Genomic DNA, 18561 nt, shown 5'->3' on the forward strand with positions numbered 1-18561 from the left:
CTACTATTTTTCCTTCAATTGCTAATTCTAGGTACCATCAACACATAGAAGTAAGATAGCAATAAAAACATTATTTCATAAGAAATTTATAGTATTTTGTGCCCGGCTGTTGATTTATATAAGTGGACTTTATACTGCTAGGCAACATGACTAATATACCAGAAAAGAAAGTAAAAAGTAGGTCAGTGATAGAGGACAATGGTTCTTCAGTTCAACTTGCCTCCCTGCCTTCAACTTGAAGCATAACATTAATTCCTTGTATTCTGAATCACTAAATAACACTGTAACTAGACATAGAAGACAAGAATTATAAGACATTATCCACCCTGGATCTTTACACAAAACTCCCATGATGTCTATAGAAATTCCACAGCTGCACAAAACAGAATAAGGTCCATGGCAAACAGCTTTCAGGATTTGCTCTTCAATAAATATCACAAGTGTAAGAGAGACAGCAAATGTTAATATTTTATTTGTTTTTAACATATAAAGGTTATAACTCTCTGAAACATTTTTTTTTTTTAGAGCCATCTTGTGGGGAAAATAAGCAATTTAAAACAATACATGTACTCCAACTGGTTTTCTACCAAAAAGATCAGTGTTCAGTATGACATCTTCTAGTATTCTTTTAAAAAAATAAATGTCTCAGACACATTGTAAACTTTACACAACATTGTTTAAACCACTGGAACGTGAAAGAAGAGCCTTTATGAACAATTATGTGCTAAAAGACTGGTTCTAGACAGAAAATACATATATCATTAAGTTAAAGATGCTGTTTTTCTGAAGAATGTTTTTAGGCCAGATTCTATCCAAACTTCACCCAAGTGCAGCCCACAAAAAAAAAGCACAAAAACCTAGAGAAGCTGAGGTTTCTTTCAGAGCTCGCTTGGCCAAATGAGTAAATCAGATGGAATTATTCAGTCTAACTAAAATGGGGTAAAACATCGCATAAATAAACCTAAATACAGTAGTAGATTCAGCACTTGAAGCTGAAAAGCTTTTGTTCTTTAACATCCTTAGCTTTACCGATTTCTTTAAAGTTTTGGTAATCTTCTGCTAGTTCTGAAGGATTGTTTATAAAGAAGTTATTAAACAACAATTTTCTATTTGTGTACAGTTAAGTTAACTACAGGGTTGGGCAGTCAATTTCAAAATGCAGGCTTCATCTACCTAGAGCAATCAAACATCAGCTGCTATTTTATCTATGTGTCTTGTCTATGAAGCAAAGTGCTTAAATTTTATTCTAGAGGACAAGAGTGCACATGTAGTCCACATATCTTACTCTGTTTTAATTTATGCCCTATTAAAATACTTCATTTACATAGAACATTAAAGCATATCACATTACATTTATCCAGTACATAATTATCTTCTATTAATACAAAGGTAAACCGGAGTTTCACAGTATGCTTTTACAAAGTGCACAATCAAGAGGTGCCACAGAAATATGCACTTTCTGGAGCTGTTACAACCAGTATATAGTATAGACCAGCAGACATCTCTGTTAATTCTTGATTTTAAATAAAGAAGGAAATATGACAACAAAAGGGTCCTACAGTACCCAACATCTCTTACAGCTGTAACTAAACAGAACACACTGGCACCCAGATGTATAACCAGACAATTTTGCTAAGGCAAGCATGAGTACGTCAACTTTTAATTTTACACTTCTACCAAATTCTGAGTGAAAGAAGGTGTACATGTGCGCTTGCAGCTTTCCTTCCTCCTTAAAGATGACAATGAGATTTGCTTCCTTCTCATCCTCTTTAAACTTTGGAAAGGAGCCCTGACTCAGGGGCACTTGCTTTAATGAGATTTTGGATTTCTTTGAATTTTGGATGTTCTTTATCAGCTACTAGCTGCAGCAATATAGCTTCACTAGTAGTAACTATAATTCCAGTACGAGCCAGACGCTGAAAAAGAAAAGAACAGAGAGAGAACAATGTGAGATATTTGCAAATGGGAATAAGTATACATTTTGTAAAAAAGACTGATTTAAAAAAAAAAAAAACCTCCTATTAAAAAAAGTACTGCCAATTCCATTCCAGCCTTTCTTAGTGATACCATTTAAAAAGCGAGGATGGAAAGTGACTGGTTTTAGACTTTACTGAGGAAAAAGGCTGCCCTGTATTACAAATAAGGCTTCCTGCTTGGACTGAGTACTTTCCCCATGTCAGATTTAATGCATAGAAAAAGCCACCCCTCTTATATTAACAACCCATTCCCCTTGCATGGTCCCGAGGATATCTTCCTTCATTCTGATGCAGGTTTGGAAGGCCTAGGGAAAAAGAAAATAGTGAGGCCCAAGCCATTGGCATTAAGTAAGAAACTTAATTGTAACAATTTATCTTTCAGGGCTTGTTGTGTCCTAGTACTTTGGTTTTTGGACTATACAACACACTAGTACTAATAATCTCAGGAGACAGAGCAAAAAGCTCTTCAACAGACCTCATAAATCATAGTGGCACAACAGCAGCTCCTTTTAACAAACATCTCATTCCAGCCTCAGTAACTCCTGGTTAGTTCTCACAAGGCTACATAATAAAAAGTATTGCTGCATAGCGAGCAAAACTGAAAGAGGTCTGCTAGATCTGCAAGCGTGCAACTAAACAGAACACTCCTTTGTTTAGCACAAGCCACAGGACTTACTGCAAAGTTTTTGGACTTTTAAGACTGTGGTTGTTGCCCATGTAGTAGAGTTATCTTTAAGTAAAGGCAGATGATCCCCTGACCCTTATCAGCTTCTGAGCAATTGTACAGATGCTTTGGTAGTAGAACTCTTCATGGATGCAGCCTTTCCCCCATCATTCTCTACACAGCTGCATGCTCCACCAAATCTAATGGGGTCCTGGATGAGCCCAGGGAGGGCAAGAGGCTGACAATACAGACATGTACACCTTCAGCAGGTTTCAGTTGTAATTACTGAAGCAAAGAGAAGCTCCCGACTTTCTAGGGCAGACATAGATCACTCTGGTTTTTCAATTACAATGAAATTGATGGAGGAAAGTTACTCATTTTAGGGAACCAGTAAAGAATATGTAACTACAGTCTATATAATGATAAACTAACTAGGCTAGGTTTATTCAAGACAATGCTTCCTCCTTGCAATAATGACAGTCAGCCTTGAAATATTCTCAAGTTGAAACAAAGCAGATAGCTTCCCCAGCTCTCCTACTCGGTATAACGACACATTTGTTTAAGCCACATACACATACAAAAGAGAAAAACAGGAAAACCAAAATTAAATACTATGGCAATGTTTACACGATGTACTTCTCCAGGAATACAAAGTTTTTGCTTTAAACTAGTGTGGATGAGAGAAAAACCAGACTGTTAAATAACCTTGCCTTCTGAGAAAAGTTGACTGAAAAAAGAGAATGTCTTCTCTTTAGAAGCACAACATACCAAAACATGTCAAAGATGCTGGCATTGGCTTATATTCTACTTCTAGGACTAAGTAGAATTTATACAGTTTTGAGATTAGTAGGAATGAAGAGATACACCTGCTAAGCACACTGAATGATTTTTAAGGAAAGGTTAAGTTTTCTTAGAACACAGCCTTTCAAATGAAGGGAAGCAGCAAGCACGTGTTGCATCCACACTGCCCGAACAAGTAAAATAGATGTAGAACAGAAAAGAAAGCCATCAGGAACAGACTGAGCTTTCTCAATCCAAGACGAAGCAGTGACACAAGGCATCTTTATCAGATAGGGCAGAGATTAAGAACAGCTACAACATTGTCCACTTGGGTTGAACTATTTAATCAATGGAAATTTCAAGGTTTTTTGGCTCCTGGGTCTTTTATTTTTTGTTGCAAGATTTTGCTTGCTGTCATTTTTAAGTGAACAGCAGAAGTGGAGACAATAACTCTTTAGGGTCATCTAGGCAACATGAAATCTTTGGCTATCAATTAATTCAAACTGTACTTCCTAGTACATCTGTTCAGATATTTGCATGTCCATCACCAGCACCATCAAAACACATCCTGTGTGAGGAGAAATGTGGAGAAGTGAAGGGGCAGGTGGGACTAGATGGCATTTATTTGAGGTTGCTGAGGAAGCTGGTTGTTATCACTTCAAGGTAACTCTATCATCCTTAAAGATCACTGTGAATAGAGGAGGGCTATGTTACCGGTGGAAGGTAAATGTCACACCCATCTTCCCAGAAAGGTAAGGAGAAGGATCCAGGGAACCCAGATCAATGAACCTCACCTCAGCTCACCAGGTATCTCTCTTGTGCGAACTTGCTCCAATGACAGATTCAATAATTAAAGAGCATGACTAGGAACTGTCAGCTGTACGGTAAAACCAAAGCAGGATTACCCAGTGCTTTGCTATTTTACCAACTTCCCTCAGAAACATGTTTCTTAATTTCAATCAGGATTATTGACATGCCCAGTACGACGTGTCCCTTTCTCCTGGTCTCCTGTTCCCAAGCATGCCCACCTCTTGCCCATTCTAGCCCACAGCCCTCAGTAGCATTTTTAATAGGCTCCACAGCACAAAAAGAAGACAATGTTGGCATGTGCAGCCACAGCGGATGACAAGGAGTTACTGCCATATAACTAGCTGGCTCATTACAGCAAGCCAGCAAATGTTCCCTGAATCATATTTTAATGATGACTACTTAAGGGACCAAAACAAAACATCTTCTTTGTGCTTGGTGGGAAAACATTGCAAAGACATACTAAAAAGTTATCTAAAACTGACTAATTTGACTGGATGACAGCCTTTGCAAGCAGCCACACTTTTAAGTTGATAGATACCTTTTCAAATAGATAGAAAAACAAAGCTAGCTAGTCACTGCTTTAACCTCTATTACACTGGGCCAACTTCTATGTTTGCAGATGCAGTGAAGTGATAATAAAATGCACAATGATGTACATAATAAGGCAAACAGATTTCAGTTGTTCTATATTTGTTTTGTCTGCTACTGCACCACATTGACTTGGGAAGTCCATGATTTCAGTAATTTCTGAACTCTGTGTGCATCACTATGCTTTACGTGACAGATGACACTAAGCTTCTGATTAATCAGAGTCATGGGCTTCATCAAATGCTATATGCTGGTGATTTCCCTTTAGCCTTTAATTCTCTTATTCATAAGCAACAGAAGCAATTAAGTCTTCTCCACATCTATGAAAAAAAGTATTAAATGCTGTAGTTATTATCAATTTCCAAATAATTGTTAGGGCCTGGAGGCAAAAATTTCAATACTTAATGTATATATCAGGTTTTGACTTCCAACAACGATGCCTGTAGGCAAGTTAGAGTACACTATCAAAAAATTGTTTGTATGAATTTGCTATCACATAGTTGTACATGCTCTTAAATCCTCTTGTTACATTTCACTTTCTCAACATTTAGACTAAGCTCCTAGAAGGGGTGAAAAAAAGTCTTTACTATAATCACAGTCTTGAGATTAAGATTTAATTTGCACTGACAGGAAAGAGCAGAGGGAGGGACGGACATACAAGAGGGAGCTTTCAACAGAATCACTATATTCCATTGCATTTCAAGGAATTTCAACAGCAGAACAAATTCTGTTTGGAACAACAAAACCAAAATCTCTGTAGCACTTTTACTCTGCTGTACAGATAACACTCCATAAGAAAATATCCTAAAATGCTAATGGCTATACAGAGTAATCTAGATTGCACGAAATAATGACTTTTAAAATCCAAGTGTCTCAAACTGGGTTCCACATATTAAATCATAATGTGGGGAGGAAAATTAAGACAGCAATCCTTCTCCATCCTGGAAGCTATTCCCAGATTCAGTGTATTTACCTCTTAAGTCTACATCTGCCCACTGCTTACTGTCCTTAGAAATTCCTTGTTAGCATACAATAAACAGGAAAATTAACATACAGACCCAAGGTGGAAAAAGCCTTGACTAAGAAACTTACCTCAAGAGCAAACATTCTGTCCATCATACTTCTTGATGAGGTGGCATCAGCTACGATATGAACTTCCAGACCTCTGCCTATTAATTCCAATGCTGTTTGCTGGATGCAGACATGAGTCTACAGGGGAGAAACCAAAGGCAAAAAACCCACCAACAAAACATTATTATAAAACATGAGTAGCTATTTTTCTACCCTGACATTCCAAGGGAACTCAGTGTGAGTTTTAAATGCCAACTAAGCTTGAGAAAAGGGCCTCTAATTTACAAATCTCTCATTTCATATTTTATTATGAGATAATATTAAAGACAAATAACATGAAAATAATCTAATCTGAGGATATGTGAGCTCTAAGCAATATCATTTGACTGTTTATTTTAATTACAGAAAGCAACGCTTAATACTATTGTGGGCCAACAGACATTACCATAAAACAGTACAGGAATGACAGAGCACATACTTCTACTCCAAACAGGACAACGCTGCGGACTCCAGGGATCTCTGCTAATGCTGCTTCAACTTCTGGCAATACCATTGAAAACTTTGTTTTGGGAAGAACAAGTTTAGCTCCTGTTAAATCAATTTCTTGCACAGTGCTGCCAAGACCTTTGGGATACTGTTCAGTTACAATAACTGGAATTCCTAAGAGACGTGCACCTTGGAGCTGCAAAGGGGCAGGAAGGAAAGCATACAAGAACAGAAATTACTAAAGAACAATAATAGCGAAGTGTCCTGGGTTGAGTGAGTGGTGGGGTTTTTTTTTGGTGGCAGGGGAGGGGGCTATAGGGGTGGCCCCCTGTGAGAAGCTTCTCAAAGCTCCCCCAGCTCCAAGCCAGCTCCACTTCTGTTTGGAAACTGAGCCCATCAGCTGCACCTCTGCGATAATGTATTTAAGAAGGGACGTGGTGACGGGCAGTGGGACTTGTGAGGAGGAGTTGCTGCAGCTGCATGAACACCAAGGTCAGTGGGGGAATGGAGGAAGAAAGGAGGGGGGAGGTGTGCCGGAGAAGAGACCCCCCTGTATCCTGTGGTGAGATGGCAGGGTGGCCCCCCCTGCCACCCATGAAGATCTACGGTGGAGCAGACATTGATCTATGGCCTGTGTTTTGTTTCGCCTGGCTGATCAAGGTGCTGTGCCTGAAGAAGGCCGGGGTCTTGTGGGAAAAGGTAGCCCTGCTGCTGTAATTCAGCACTGGGAGGATTGCAGCATGCAGGGGAGTCCCACACCGGAGCAGCTCGGGAAGGGCTGCAGCCGTGGGAGGGACTCCAGTCTGAGAAAGTTGGTGACCCACGACAGAGCAGTCTGGGGAATGCTGCGGCCCGTGGGAGGGACTCATGTCAGAGAAAGTTTGTGGAGGACTGTCTCCTGTGAGAGGGGGACCACGATGGAGCAGGGGGAAGAAGTTCCAGAAGCTCCCCGCACTGAAGATGGAAGAAGCAGCAGCACTGACTGCACCCCCCATTCCCTGCCCCTGCAACACTATGGGGAGGAGGTAGAGATATCAGGAGCAGAGCTGAGCCCGGGAAGAAGGGAGGGGTGGGGGGAAGGTGTTCTCAAGATCTGGCAATGCTTCTCACTGTTCTCCTCTGTTATGTGTTGTTGTTAGTGTCTGTAATAAATGTATGTTCTTTCTTTTCTTCCCCTAACGAATCTGTCTTTTGCTCATGACCATAAAGGGGGATTTTTTCCCCATCCCAGTCCTATCTTGAACCCCAAGCCTGGCTCTCTGTCCCTTCTTATTGCCAGAAGAGAAGGGAGAGAGAGTGGCTGCGCAGTGGTTGGCTGCCGACCAGGCTCAAACCACGATACAAAGACATTGTTACTACCCAAAACTGAATAACCAGTAAACTGGCTGAGTATAAAAATAATAATTTACATGTGTGATCAAAATTCACTACACACAAAAAAAAAAAAAAAAAGCAAAAACTATACCAGTCGTTGGCCCACGCTGATGATGTCACCAAAGTACTTGATGGCAGGCCGGAATCGCTCTTGCATATCACAACAGAAAAACACAGTGCTTGAGGGTGTCAGATTGCCCAAAGTAGTCATCTGAAAAACAAAGTAAAGATAATGTTTTCCATGGTAATGAGGACCCTTTTAGAAAAGCAGCAAAATGAGAAAGAGTTGACAACACCTCTGCCAGGTAACAGATTTATGTTAAGTCAAAATAGGAGAATGGTTTTTCAATCCCGATTTTGGTATGCTTCTAAATTCAAGTGAATGGCTGATATTGAGCAGTACAGTACAGTCATCGATAGGTAATCAAGATTTTACTAGGTGGGAGACACAAGTCACTGTAAATGTACCTAGAAATTTCTGAACCCTGAAGGGGGGCAGAGAAGTATACTGCCTAAAGTACTGTTAAAAACAAAACAAAACACAGGTACAAACAGCAACATTACATTCCTCAAATTCACTTTTGAAACCACAACTCTTGGAATTGACATAAAATCAGAATAAATTGAAGTTAAAAAAAAGTCAGATTTCCACTTGCTTTCAATACTGTATGTACACATATTTTCAATAGTTTCATTGTGTAGTCAGTTTGTTTTGTCTATGACATCTTTTAGTGCAAGTTTTATTAAAGTCTAAAGGCTAGAACAAAATCAGAGAAGCTTGTCAGTACTATGACCAGAAACTGAACTGAATACATTTTAATGACAAAAATAATATCCCAGAGTTTCCCTTGTACAGGCTACCAATGGGTAGAAGGGGGAGGCAAGAAAAAAAGAAACCAGAGATTGCATTTTCTCACACTTTGAAAGAATGCTTTGTGTTTGTATGAAATTACTTTGCACTACCTGCAGAAGGCTTCACCTGAAGGCTACAGGGAAAGAATGTAGCTTAGTTCTAAGGCAACTCAAGAGAAATTACATCCATTCAGGACCTTTTCAGGAGACTGATAAATCAAATTGAATAAACTGCTTCTGGGAAGTAGCCATTAATTGTATATACTTCATTTTCTGCAAACTGAGATTGTGATGTTTTAAACTGAAACAAAATTACAAAATCTATAAAATATTATCTTTCGGAAGAGCAGGGATGTATTGGGTGTACAAGGTTTTAGTAGTGAGCGGAGGCTGCAGGTGTGGCTCTTGTGAGATGCCAGAAGCTGCTCCATGTCAGACAGAGCCACTGCCAGCCAACTCAAAGATGAATCTGCTGCTGACCAAGGCTGAGCCTGTCAGTGATGCTGGTGGTGTCCCTGTGATAACAGTTAAGAAAGGGTAAAAAAAAAAACCCGCTGTGCAACAGCAGCTGGGAGAGAGCAGCAAGAACATGCAAGAGAAACAACTCTGCAGCTTCCAAGGTCAGTGAAGGAACGGAGGAGGTGCTCCAGGCACCAGAGCAGAAACTCCTCTGCAGCCTGTGGTGAGGACCACGGTGAGGCAGGCTGTGCCCTGCAGCCCATGGAGGTCCATGGTGGAGCAGATCCCCACCTGCAGCCCAGGGAGGACCCCACGACAGAGCAGGTGCATGTACCCAAAGCAGGCTGTGACCCTGTGGGAAGCTTGTGCTGAAGCAGGCTCCTGGCAGGACCTGTGGTCCCAAGGAGAGGAGCCCACACAGGAGTAGGTCTTCTAGCAGGACTTGTGGTCCCGTGGGGGACCCATGCAGGAGCAGTCCATTCCTGAAGGACCGTACCCGGTGGAAGGGACGCATGCTGGAGCAGTTTTTGAAGAACTGCAGCCTGTGGGAAGGACTTACGTTGGAGAAGTTCATGAAGGGCTCTCCCTCATGGGAGGGACCCCATACTGGAGCAGGGGAAGGGTATGAGGAAGAAGGAGCAGAGACAACGTGTAATGAACTGACCACAATTCCCATTCCCCATCCCCTGTGCTTCTTCTGGGGAGAAGGTAGAGAAGCTGGAAGCAAAGCTGAGCCTGAGAAGAAGGGAAGGGTGACAGGAAGGTGTTTTTATATTTGTTCTTATTTCTCATTATTTTACTCTGTTATTGATTGGCAATAAATTAAATTATTTTTCCCAAATTGAGTCTGTTTTGCCTATGATGGTAATCGATGAGTAATCTCTCTGTCCTTATCATGACCCACTAGCTTTTTGTCATATTTTCTGCCCCTGCCCTGCTGAGGATGGACAATGGGAACAGCTTGGTGGGCACCTGGTGGCTGGCCAAGGTCAACTCACCACAAGGGAACCAGGAATCCTTAAAACATTTGACTCAAATCTTTCATGGATTCACCAAATCGCTTAAGTAAAACATTTTTTATCTCAATTTCCAAGGCTAAAAACCTACAGCAATTGCCAGGCTGAACCATACGGAATGGCCTGTTCAAACTGTTGTAGAAATTACTTGTGTCTTATAATTGTAAATGCTAAATTCCCACACCTCTCAGATTCAGTACACCACTACTACCAAAACAACAAATGTTTGTAACTGCAGTTCCTCTAGTCCTTGTGGGCGAAACAGCAATACTGTTAATACAAGCAGTGATGCAGGTAAATGCAGTAACAACCATAAAGCAGATGCTCTATTATTGGACCCACTGATGTCAGAGGAGGACAGAAGAGCATCACAAAAAGCATCAGGGAAATCTTTTTCACTAGGAAGGTACAGCTGCACTGAAACAGGTTACCAGGGTGGTGGCACTTAAAGGTTTTCAGCATTCAGCAAAGCGACAGCTGATTTGATCAAGAATTGGCTTTGCATAGGGGTTAGGGAAGGCAGCCTCTGAATAGCTCTCCCAAACAACACTTCTGCGATTCTACACCATGTAATAAATGAAACCTGGGTCCAAGAATGCTTGAAAATAAAATTAAATATTGAATAACTGTCTTGTTCTTGAGCTCCATCCATCTACATGCTTGAACAATGCAAAAGTCAGTTGGTGGGAAGTACTAACATACAATTCAACACCACAGTGAGCGCTTATCTTGATGCATTCTAACTCTGGCAGTTACTACCATCAGAGCAGTCAATCACAACATTTAACTTTGCTACTACTCAGCAGCAAAAATGGTGTAATTGGAATAGACAATATTTATAACTGTACCTCCTACTCAGAAAATGTATCATTTTGTCTTGGCATTTATATGACAAAGACCATTATTTTCCTCTATAAATCATTCCACCACTTTAATTTCTTGAATATCATTTTGAACCACTGCAAACCCTCATGGATTGTAGAATGATCTACATGGAGTTAGTCTACTACTTTAGTAGTACATGGAGTACTTGATACTACCTTAGTAGTCCTACCTTAGTAGTCCATGGAGTTAGTCTACTACCTTCCTATGCCAAGGCAGCGGATGGCACTAGCATCCTTAGCAGAGGAACAAGTATGAACAGACTAGCAAGGCCTTCAAGAAGCTGCACAGTCTGCCTCTACAGAAGGATCAAACACACACAAATATTCTTCAGAGATACCTACCTGGTCTGACCCATCAGCGATACATGATTTACAAAGCTCCTATACAATCCATCCCACAGTTCTGTCAACTTCATCTTGCAGTGTTTTCTTATCCACAGCTCCTTTGTTGCCATTTAAGAGAATTGTTTCCAGTTCAGTCCATGGTGGATTTGAAACGCAAGATCATTACCATCCTCCTTCATGTGCATAACCATGCACAAAGACCTATCACCATGCCTCAAGACTCAGAATCAGTCTTCCTTTAGCCCTTTTCCTCCCCTCCCTTATTCTAAAACATATCTAATACTTTCAATAAATCATTTTCCTTGCCCTCCCTGGGGTGCCTTTCAAATTGCAGTCTACAGTGAGGCAGCCAGTATTACTATAACAGTAGCTTTTATCGGCCTATAATACTTCTCAGCACTCCTAGAACCTCAGAGAAGATCGGTCAATTCACAGCCCTTGCAGGTCCTGTTCAAGTTGTACTTTCCAGTATCCCATTTGCTCTCTTCATAATTGGTAATACTTAGACTCCTGAGGTGCATTTTAACCGTAAAATAATCCCCTGAACTCTCCCTTAATTTGTGTACTTGATTATTTCTACCTTAGCACAGGAATTATTTCTACCTTTGTTGATTCAATTTTGAACTGCATCTTATTTCATCTTGTTACTCCAACTTGCCATGAAAAACCTGGATTCTGCTCTCTCAGATGTTTGCAGCTTGTCCCAGCTTGGCACCTTCTGCAAAAACAGTATTTGCTGTAAGTTTCGGCAGTGACACAGATGGCGTAGTATTTACAAACTGTGGATCCAGAACAGATCTTATAGAGCCCTATTCAATATTTTTCCGATTTGACAGCGAAGCACTGAAGAAAACCAACTGCTCTTACAGCCAGGGTGCATCCTCATTACAGACTTTCACTGAATCCATAATCCCATGTATTTGTGACAAACATCACAGGGAGATGGAGGAAAAGGCTTATTTATATCTGCCTTCCTCTACTATCAAGTTGGTTTAATATGATTTAATTTATACCTTCAGTTTAATATCAGTGGCACTCTAAAATAAAGTTGGGTCAACTATGTTTTTGCTAAATAAAAGCTTTTACAAAATCTAACACAAATAGTTCCTACATTGATTTTCATATTTATTTCTGATTAACTTCCAGCCTGAATCAAACCATGCAACACGTGGTAAAACAAGAAGAAACTGGAAGAAATAGATGGTGAGATCAAAAAAAATCAACATGTGCTGGCGTTACTTGGAATAGCAGACGTGAGAAGGACAGAGTGCAGCAGAAAGCAGTCTGGAATTAAGTTTCATAAATAGTAGCCAATGCAGTCCATAAATAAATTCACAGAAGTATCTGCTTTGTATAAAGGAAAGTTTCCATTTACTGGTTCTTCAATGTGCCACGTAAATCCTGACGCTCATTTGCTCTCAAAGCCATCCCCCACTTCCACAGCCACATCACGCTGGGGACACGGGACACCTCCAGTTCACCCATTCCCTGCCAGTGAAAACCTCAACTGCCCACACGGCTCCAGTGCCGCATCCTGCCACTGAGCTGGGGGGGGGGCAAACCCACACCCAGACATCCATCAAACCCTGGGCCGGCACGCCAGAGCCTGTTTGCTTTCACTCTGAGGAGAGGCAGGCTGGGCAAGGACGGTGAGCTGCTGCAGCCACACGGTACCTGTCCGAATCCACACCAAAAATACATCTACTCTGCCACGGTATCATTAAACCACCGGAATGTAAGAAGGAAAAAAACCCCACCAGTCCCAAATCAACCCCACTCCTCTCAGTTCGTCACCAGGAATTTCGTCCCTCCAGATGGAAGTTATCCACAGCACAACCAGAATAGGTACATCAGATGGACCTGTAACCTGATGCAGCTCTTTTACTCAGCTAGAGAAGTCATCTCTAGGACCTTGTCCAGACCAGGATTTAAAGGTATGCTGTCACGAGTTACATACAGCTTTAAATCCTACTCTAGAAAAGGCCTAGGTGGGAAAGGACAGGTGCTTTTTCACATCTATTTCATCTCTGCTGATTATTATTAATCATACAAAATGTGACTGATGAAGTACTGTAATTACGGAATCAGCTCTACAAAAATATTCACGTATACTGCCTCTTTATCTGTACTTTCCCTGATAACTTCAGGAAATCACTACACACACAAAATGCAATTTTCCCCCAGTATTTGTAATGAACAAGAAAATGGAACCAGAGAAATAATCCCATGTGACATCACTCATAAATCTCTTGCCAAGGTTACCCACTAAAAGGGCAGAGTGGAGGACCTCGCAGCCTTTGTATTTCAAGGATGACATAAAAAGACAACAATGAAAAGAAGCTGCCTATAGTATTTTCATCTCTTTTATTTCTAAAAAGGAGTCTGTAGGATTCAGTTGTACCTTGCTGCTTATCTTTCAAAGAAAAAAAAAAAAAAAAAAAGGAAGAAATCCAGTTTAATGTATTTCAAGGGAAAAACGGGTTACAAGTGTTTCAATTTAGGAATATAAATATTCATTTTATGCTAAGCCAAAATGCAGCTTTTTGCATACAATTCAACATTTAAAAAGGTCAAATTTAGTTAGATAACTATATGATGTCCATGTAATTAAGAAAGTATAAAATTCTTCATCAAAATCCAAGATAATCAAAATGCTTGCTGCAGATTAACGATACACAAACAAGGATCCTGGATTTGAGGAAACGCCTTTCAGCACCTTCAGTCTTTTTTTTTTTTCCCCTCTCCTTTAAGGTTCCAAGTGTTGCTTTTTTAAAAAAAAAAAAAAATTATTTAGAAACATTGTATTTAATTGTAGCACTAATGTATCAGAAAAAGTGCACCTTTTAGAAAGGAAAAAGAAATTAAAAAAGCAAACAACTCCCCTCACCAGACTACTTACTGTTCATGATTTGGCTTTTCCTGGCCTTCAGAAAATGGACTTAAGCTCCTGAGTTAATCTTATGTCTACTTCCAAAGCATCTGAATGTAGCAATATTAGATATGTGCATAAAGAGTGAAAAATCTGTGTATAAGTAGTTCTAGTCTATTTACCTTATCTTTCTACAACAATTAAGTATCATCCTGCAAGTAGCTTTCTGCAAGAAAGGCACACCTGAGACGTCAATATGTCTTTAAAAAAAAAAAAGACCCCTGAAGCAGAGGTGCTTTATGCATGATTTCAAAAATAATTTTACCCTTTTAGCTCTAGCATCCTAAGGTTACCAGTTTGTAAATGCAGAGCACAAGCACTGCTGAACAGAAGTCACCTTGAAGTTATGACAGTGACTGTGAAATAGCCTCTCTTTGAATGCTGCCTGAACTCCTCTATTACACGGCTGTAATGAGTATAGCTATTTTGACTTCTGGTATCTCCAAAGTGTTTTTCCTTATTGCTTCTCTCCTCCAAAGGCAGCTACAACAGTTACGGCAAAACGCCACAGTTTTAGTAGTACTGTTAAACTGCATTTAGAGTTAGAAGAGGTTAAAGTGGTCCTGCATTCCCCCGCTTCAGATATAAATATTATTCTGTTAAAACTTTTAAAACACATAAAATCCATGAAGAGCGGATGGCTCCTTTCTGCTAGTACTCATTCCCTCAAGATGCAAGCAAATGCCCTCCTCACCTGTTGGGAGAGGCCAAAGGAAAAGTCCCTCCTCACTGCAAGTCTGTGGCTGAGGAGTTTCAAGAGCAGCAGCCAGTCTGAACGTCGGGGTTTACTGCACCCACCAGCCTGCCTAATACTGGACATTAAAAGTTAAAGCAGCTGTTCCGCGCCAGGTCAGCTAAACCAAACAAATGTACAGATACGAACTCAGTACAAAGGCACAAACATGACTGGAGAGCAAATGTCCTGTTACAGGTTGAGCCTTGAATTGAGCTGTGTGGAATGGCTTTCCAAGGGCAACATATGGTGATTTCTCTGTGAGATTACTGTCCCCCTCAACTGCGGGGACAGGAAATTGAAACAGCCCAGTCAAACACCATTTGGTGCCGACATTTCTTGAGCTACTGCAACAACAGGCATCCTTCTGTAACAGGTCTGCACAGGAATCAAAATGGGAGGGTACCATTCCAGAGCTCAGAGTTGGTATGGCCCTGGGGTTAAAATGCCATCCCTAACTAAGTACATACATATATTTTATAAAGCATGCACATAAAAATACTGAAAATATTGTCTAGGGATATGGATGCTAGTATCTGTGAATCTTAGTTTTAAACCAAATATATCTTTCCAAATATGCAAGTCTAATCACATCAGTGAGCAAAGGTTGTCCCTCTTGAAATGGTATTTCAACTGACTATGCCGCATGCAGAGTTGACAAACCTATGTCATGTGTAACTGCAGATAAAATATCGGCGGTGGGGGGGTGTGAGGGGGTGGGGAAGGGCACACAATAGTGGCAGTGCATGAATCAACATACGGAAAGAAAGTATAATCTTCCCATCAGTAAATCCTAAAGGTCTTAAAAAGCGCAGCTGTGACTGTATCAGACCAAATGTTCTCCAAATGAATGATCCCTGAGCACCTGCTGGTGGCTTAAGGCAAGCTGACTGACATTATTGTGATGTCTCCAGCTCATTCTCAGCTGCTGAAGCACATCAAGGATGCAACTGAAATGATACACAAGTACCATCCCTTTCATATCAACAGTTGCTATTGTCACAGAATTGCAACAGCATCAGTGAAAGCAGCTAATCAACCAGGCAATTAATGCATCAGTTCGTCCTGAATCCCTGCAGTCAAAGCTGCATAGTGCATCTGCACCCTGAGAATGACGTATCCTTCCATGTCTCAACACTGACTTTTTACACCGAGATGTACGTCCTGCTACCAATGCTTGGGCTGAATTTATAGTTTCAGTGCAGAAGTCACCTGCAAGAGACTCTTTGCAGAGCAGCGATCTGCACACACAAATAAGAAACAAAATTCTGACCTGCACCACTGCTACATGCCCAGATTACATAAATTCTGTTTTTAAATCCTTGCTTGATTTAACACCCATACCAACTCTTTTTGCCAGTTGGACAGGCTGTCCCTTCCAGTTTCTCTGGCTGGGCCTCCATTCTGTTTCCAACACACAAAGGAGAAAGGTTGCAAACTGAATATGATAAGTGACAAATTATGAAATGAATAATAAATGACAAAACAAGTTATTAAACTAGTTTGGTCTTCTTAATCGCTCTTTCCATACATAGGGTTAAGGAAAGGACAAAAGATTCCAAAGGCATCCTTGATGTACAGTCTAAGGAAAGAGGCCACCTTGAGAGTTTATGGGTTCAAGACACTACAATTAAGCAGGGTTTACAGTGTGAATTAGACTGTTTCTGGAAACAATGAGGAGATGAGCAACGTTACAGTTTTTATGACATCGCTTTTTCAACTTATTAGGAATGTTGGCTCTACAAACTGAAACTTCTTAGTTATAAATTGAGAACAAACTTCTGAATTAAAACAGTAACTATGCATTTGGTGTTTTGTTTTAAAAAGTTGACTTTGTTGATGGAGAAATAAAAAAGCACTTTTGCTTCAAGTGAAACTATTACAGTACGGCTGGCACGAGCATGAAGATATCTTAGTATGAAACACACGTACTGTATCTGTCTGGCAGTCTGATGTCCTGGTTCATGCCCACAAAACTAGTGAGTTATGAACATGTAAATCGGAAAGAGCTTTTGGGGCAAGAAGGGATACAGAAATCGCAGGGACCTGCGAAACACCAGACCGAGCTCTGGCAGAGAGCCCTCTTTACCGGCACCCTTTCAGTTTCCACCGAGACGCATGACCTCCGGGTGAGGCCGGGGAGCACCAGCCGCCTGTTCTAAAGGAGAAGGTACTGTCTATTTCAGCCGTCAGGCTAGTTTCCCGTTCACGGGAACAAGTTCTGACTCGCTGAAGGCAAAGCCCGGCTGCCAAACGCATGAGGCGTGGAGCGCACCTGCCCCAGTAAAACAAAAGTTTCCACAGATAAATAAGTCAGCGTGGGCTGGCGGGGCTCTGCCCGCGCCCCCAGCCCGCTCCGGGCCCCCCCCGGCCGCCGTCGCCGCTCCCCCACCCCGCAGCTCACTGCCGCTGCTCCCCGGAGGGGCCCGGGGGAGGCCGGGCAGCCTCAGGCGGCGGCCGTGGGAACGGGGCTGCCCGCCCACGCCCACGCCCACACACCTGTGGCGGCCGGCGCTGCCCCGCCGTCGGGTCTCACCTGTATCTGCAGCGGCACCAGGCGCACCTTGCAGCGCTCGCTGACCAGGAAGCCCTTGGGCAGGTCTATGTACTGGCTCCACTCCTCGGCGAAGAGCTGCACCACGAACTTGCGGTGCATGTCTATCTGGTCCCCGTAGAGGCTGAGGAACTTCTGGATCAGCATCTCGTAGCCGGCGCCGTGGGGCACGCTGGAGGGCCGGGCGAAGACGGAGAAGCAGAAGAGGACGGGCACCGAGCCGCCGCCCGCCGGCAAGCAGCCCCCGCCGCCCGCAGCAGCGGCCTCCGCCGCCGCCATCTTCAGGGGCAGCCGCGCCGATCCCAGCCAGCTCGTCGCGGCCCGCGCCGCCACTCCTCCTCCTCCTCCTGCCGCCTCCTCCCCCCGGCCGGGCGGGCGGCGCCGGCGGCCCCCAATCCCGGCTGCGGCTGCTCCTGCTCCTGCTCCTCCCTCCTCCTCCTCCTCCTCGCACGGGGCCCGGCCCTGCCCCTCGAGCCCTCGGGGGCGGGTGCGCCGCCGGGGTGCCTCGGCCGGGCGGGCGGAGGTTGTCGCCGCCCTTCTTCCTCGGAGGGCGGGCGCCTCCCCCTCACCCTCAGGCGGGCGGCGGGAGGAGCAGCCCCTCGCCCAAACATCCGCCCTCGTCCGGGACGATGCGGAGAGCCCGCGTCCCCCGGAGAGGGGCGGGAGGCGAGGGCACCTTCCCCCTGCGGCGGCTCCGTCGTGGCGCGGCCGGCGGGCAGCATGTCCCTCGCCGAGGCGCGCCCCGCCGCCGCCGAGCTGGCGGCAGAGCCCGCTGCGTGAAGCGGCGCACGGCGGCGTGGGGCCGGGGCCGGCGGCGCCCCGTCGGGCGGGCGCAGCGAAGGCGGCGGCGAGCAGCCGCGCACCGAGCGGAGAAGGCGGCCCCGGGGGCGCGGCTGGCAGGGACGGACGGACAGACGGACGGAGGGAGGGAGGACTGCCGGGCGCCGTGCCGGTCCGTGGCGGCGGCCGGCGGGGACGGGCGCGGCCGCGCTCCGCGGAAACCGGGGAGGGACCTGTTGGTAGAGCCTGAAAAATGTCCG

The 18561-nt window shown here is 43.3% G+C and overlaps 1 protein-coding gene across 1 annotated transcript; it reads right to left on the reverse strand.

Annotated features, from left to right (window-relative positions):
• Positions 1 to 452: 452 nt before the first annotated feature.
• ISOC1 (isochorismatase domain containing 1) lies at positions 453 to 17932 on the reverse strand. Its single transcript, XM_033005617.2, has 5 exons — positions 17504 to 17932; positions 7841 to 7960; positions 6368 to 6571; positions 5911 to 6027; positions 453 to 1916 (listed from the first exon to the last, which is right to left on the reverse strand). The coding sequence occupies exons 1-5, from the start codon at positions 17798 to 17800 to the stop codon at positions 1770 to 1772; spliced, it is 885 nt and encodes a 294-aa protein (XP_032861508.2). The 5' UTR covers positions 17801 to 17932; the 3' UTR covers positions 453 to 1769.
• Between the last annotated feature and the right edge of the window lie 629 nt (positions 17933 to 18561).

The sequence above is a fragment of the Tyto alba genome, unplaced genomic scaffold, assembly GCF_018691265.1.
Source record: "Tyto alba isolate M040663 unplaced genomic scaffold, T.alba_DEE_v4.0 Super-Scaffold_13, whole genome shotgun sequence".
In the NCBI taxonomy this organism is placed as follows: Eukaryota; Metazoa; Chordata; class Aves; order Strigiformes; family Tytonidae; genus Tyto; species Tyto alba.

What these genes read in the sequence shown, in the direction of transcription:
- ISOC1 (XM_033005617.2), bottom strand. Translation starts at nt 17,800, where the DNA reads ATGGCGGCGGCGGAGGCCGCTGCTGCGGGCGGCGGGGGCTGCTTGCCG. An exon ending in TCAGCGTGGGCCAACGACTG is followed by an intron (nt 6,572 to 7,840) that starts GTATAGTTTTTG and finishes GCCCCTTTGCAG; the next exon opens with CTCCAAGGTGCACGTCTCTT. An exon ending in ACAGAATGTTTGCTCTTGAG is followed by an intron (nt 1,917 to 5,910) that starts GTAAGTTTCTTA and finishes TTTCTTTTTCAG; the next exon opens with CGTCTGGCTCGTACTGGAAT.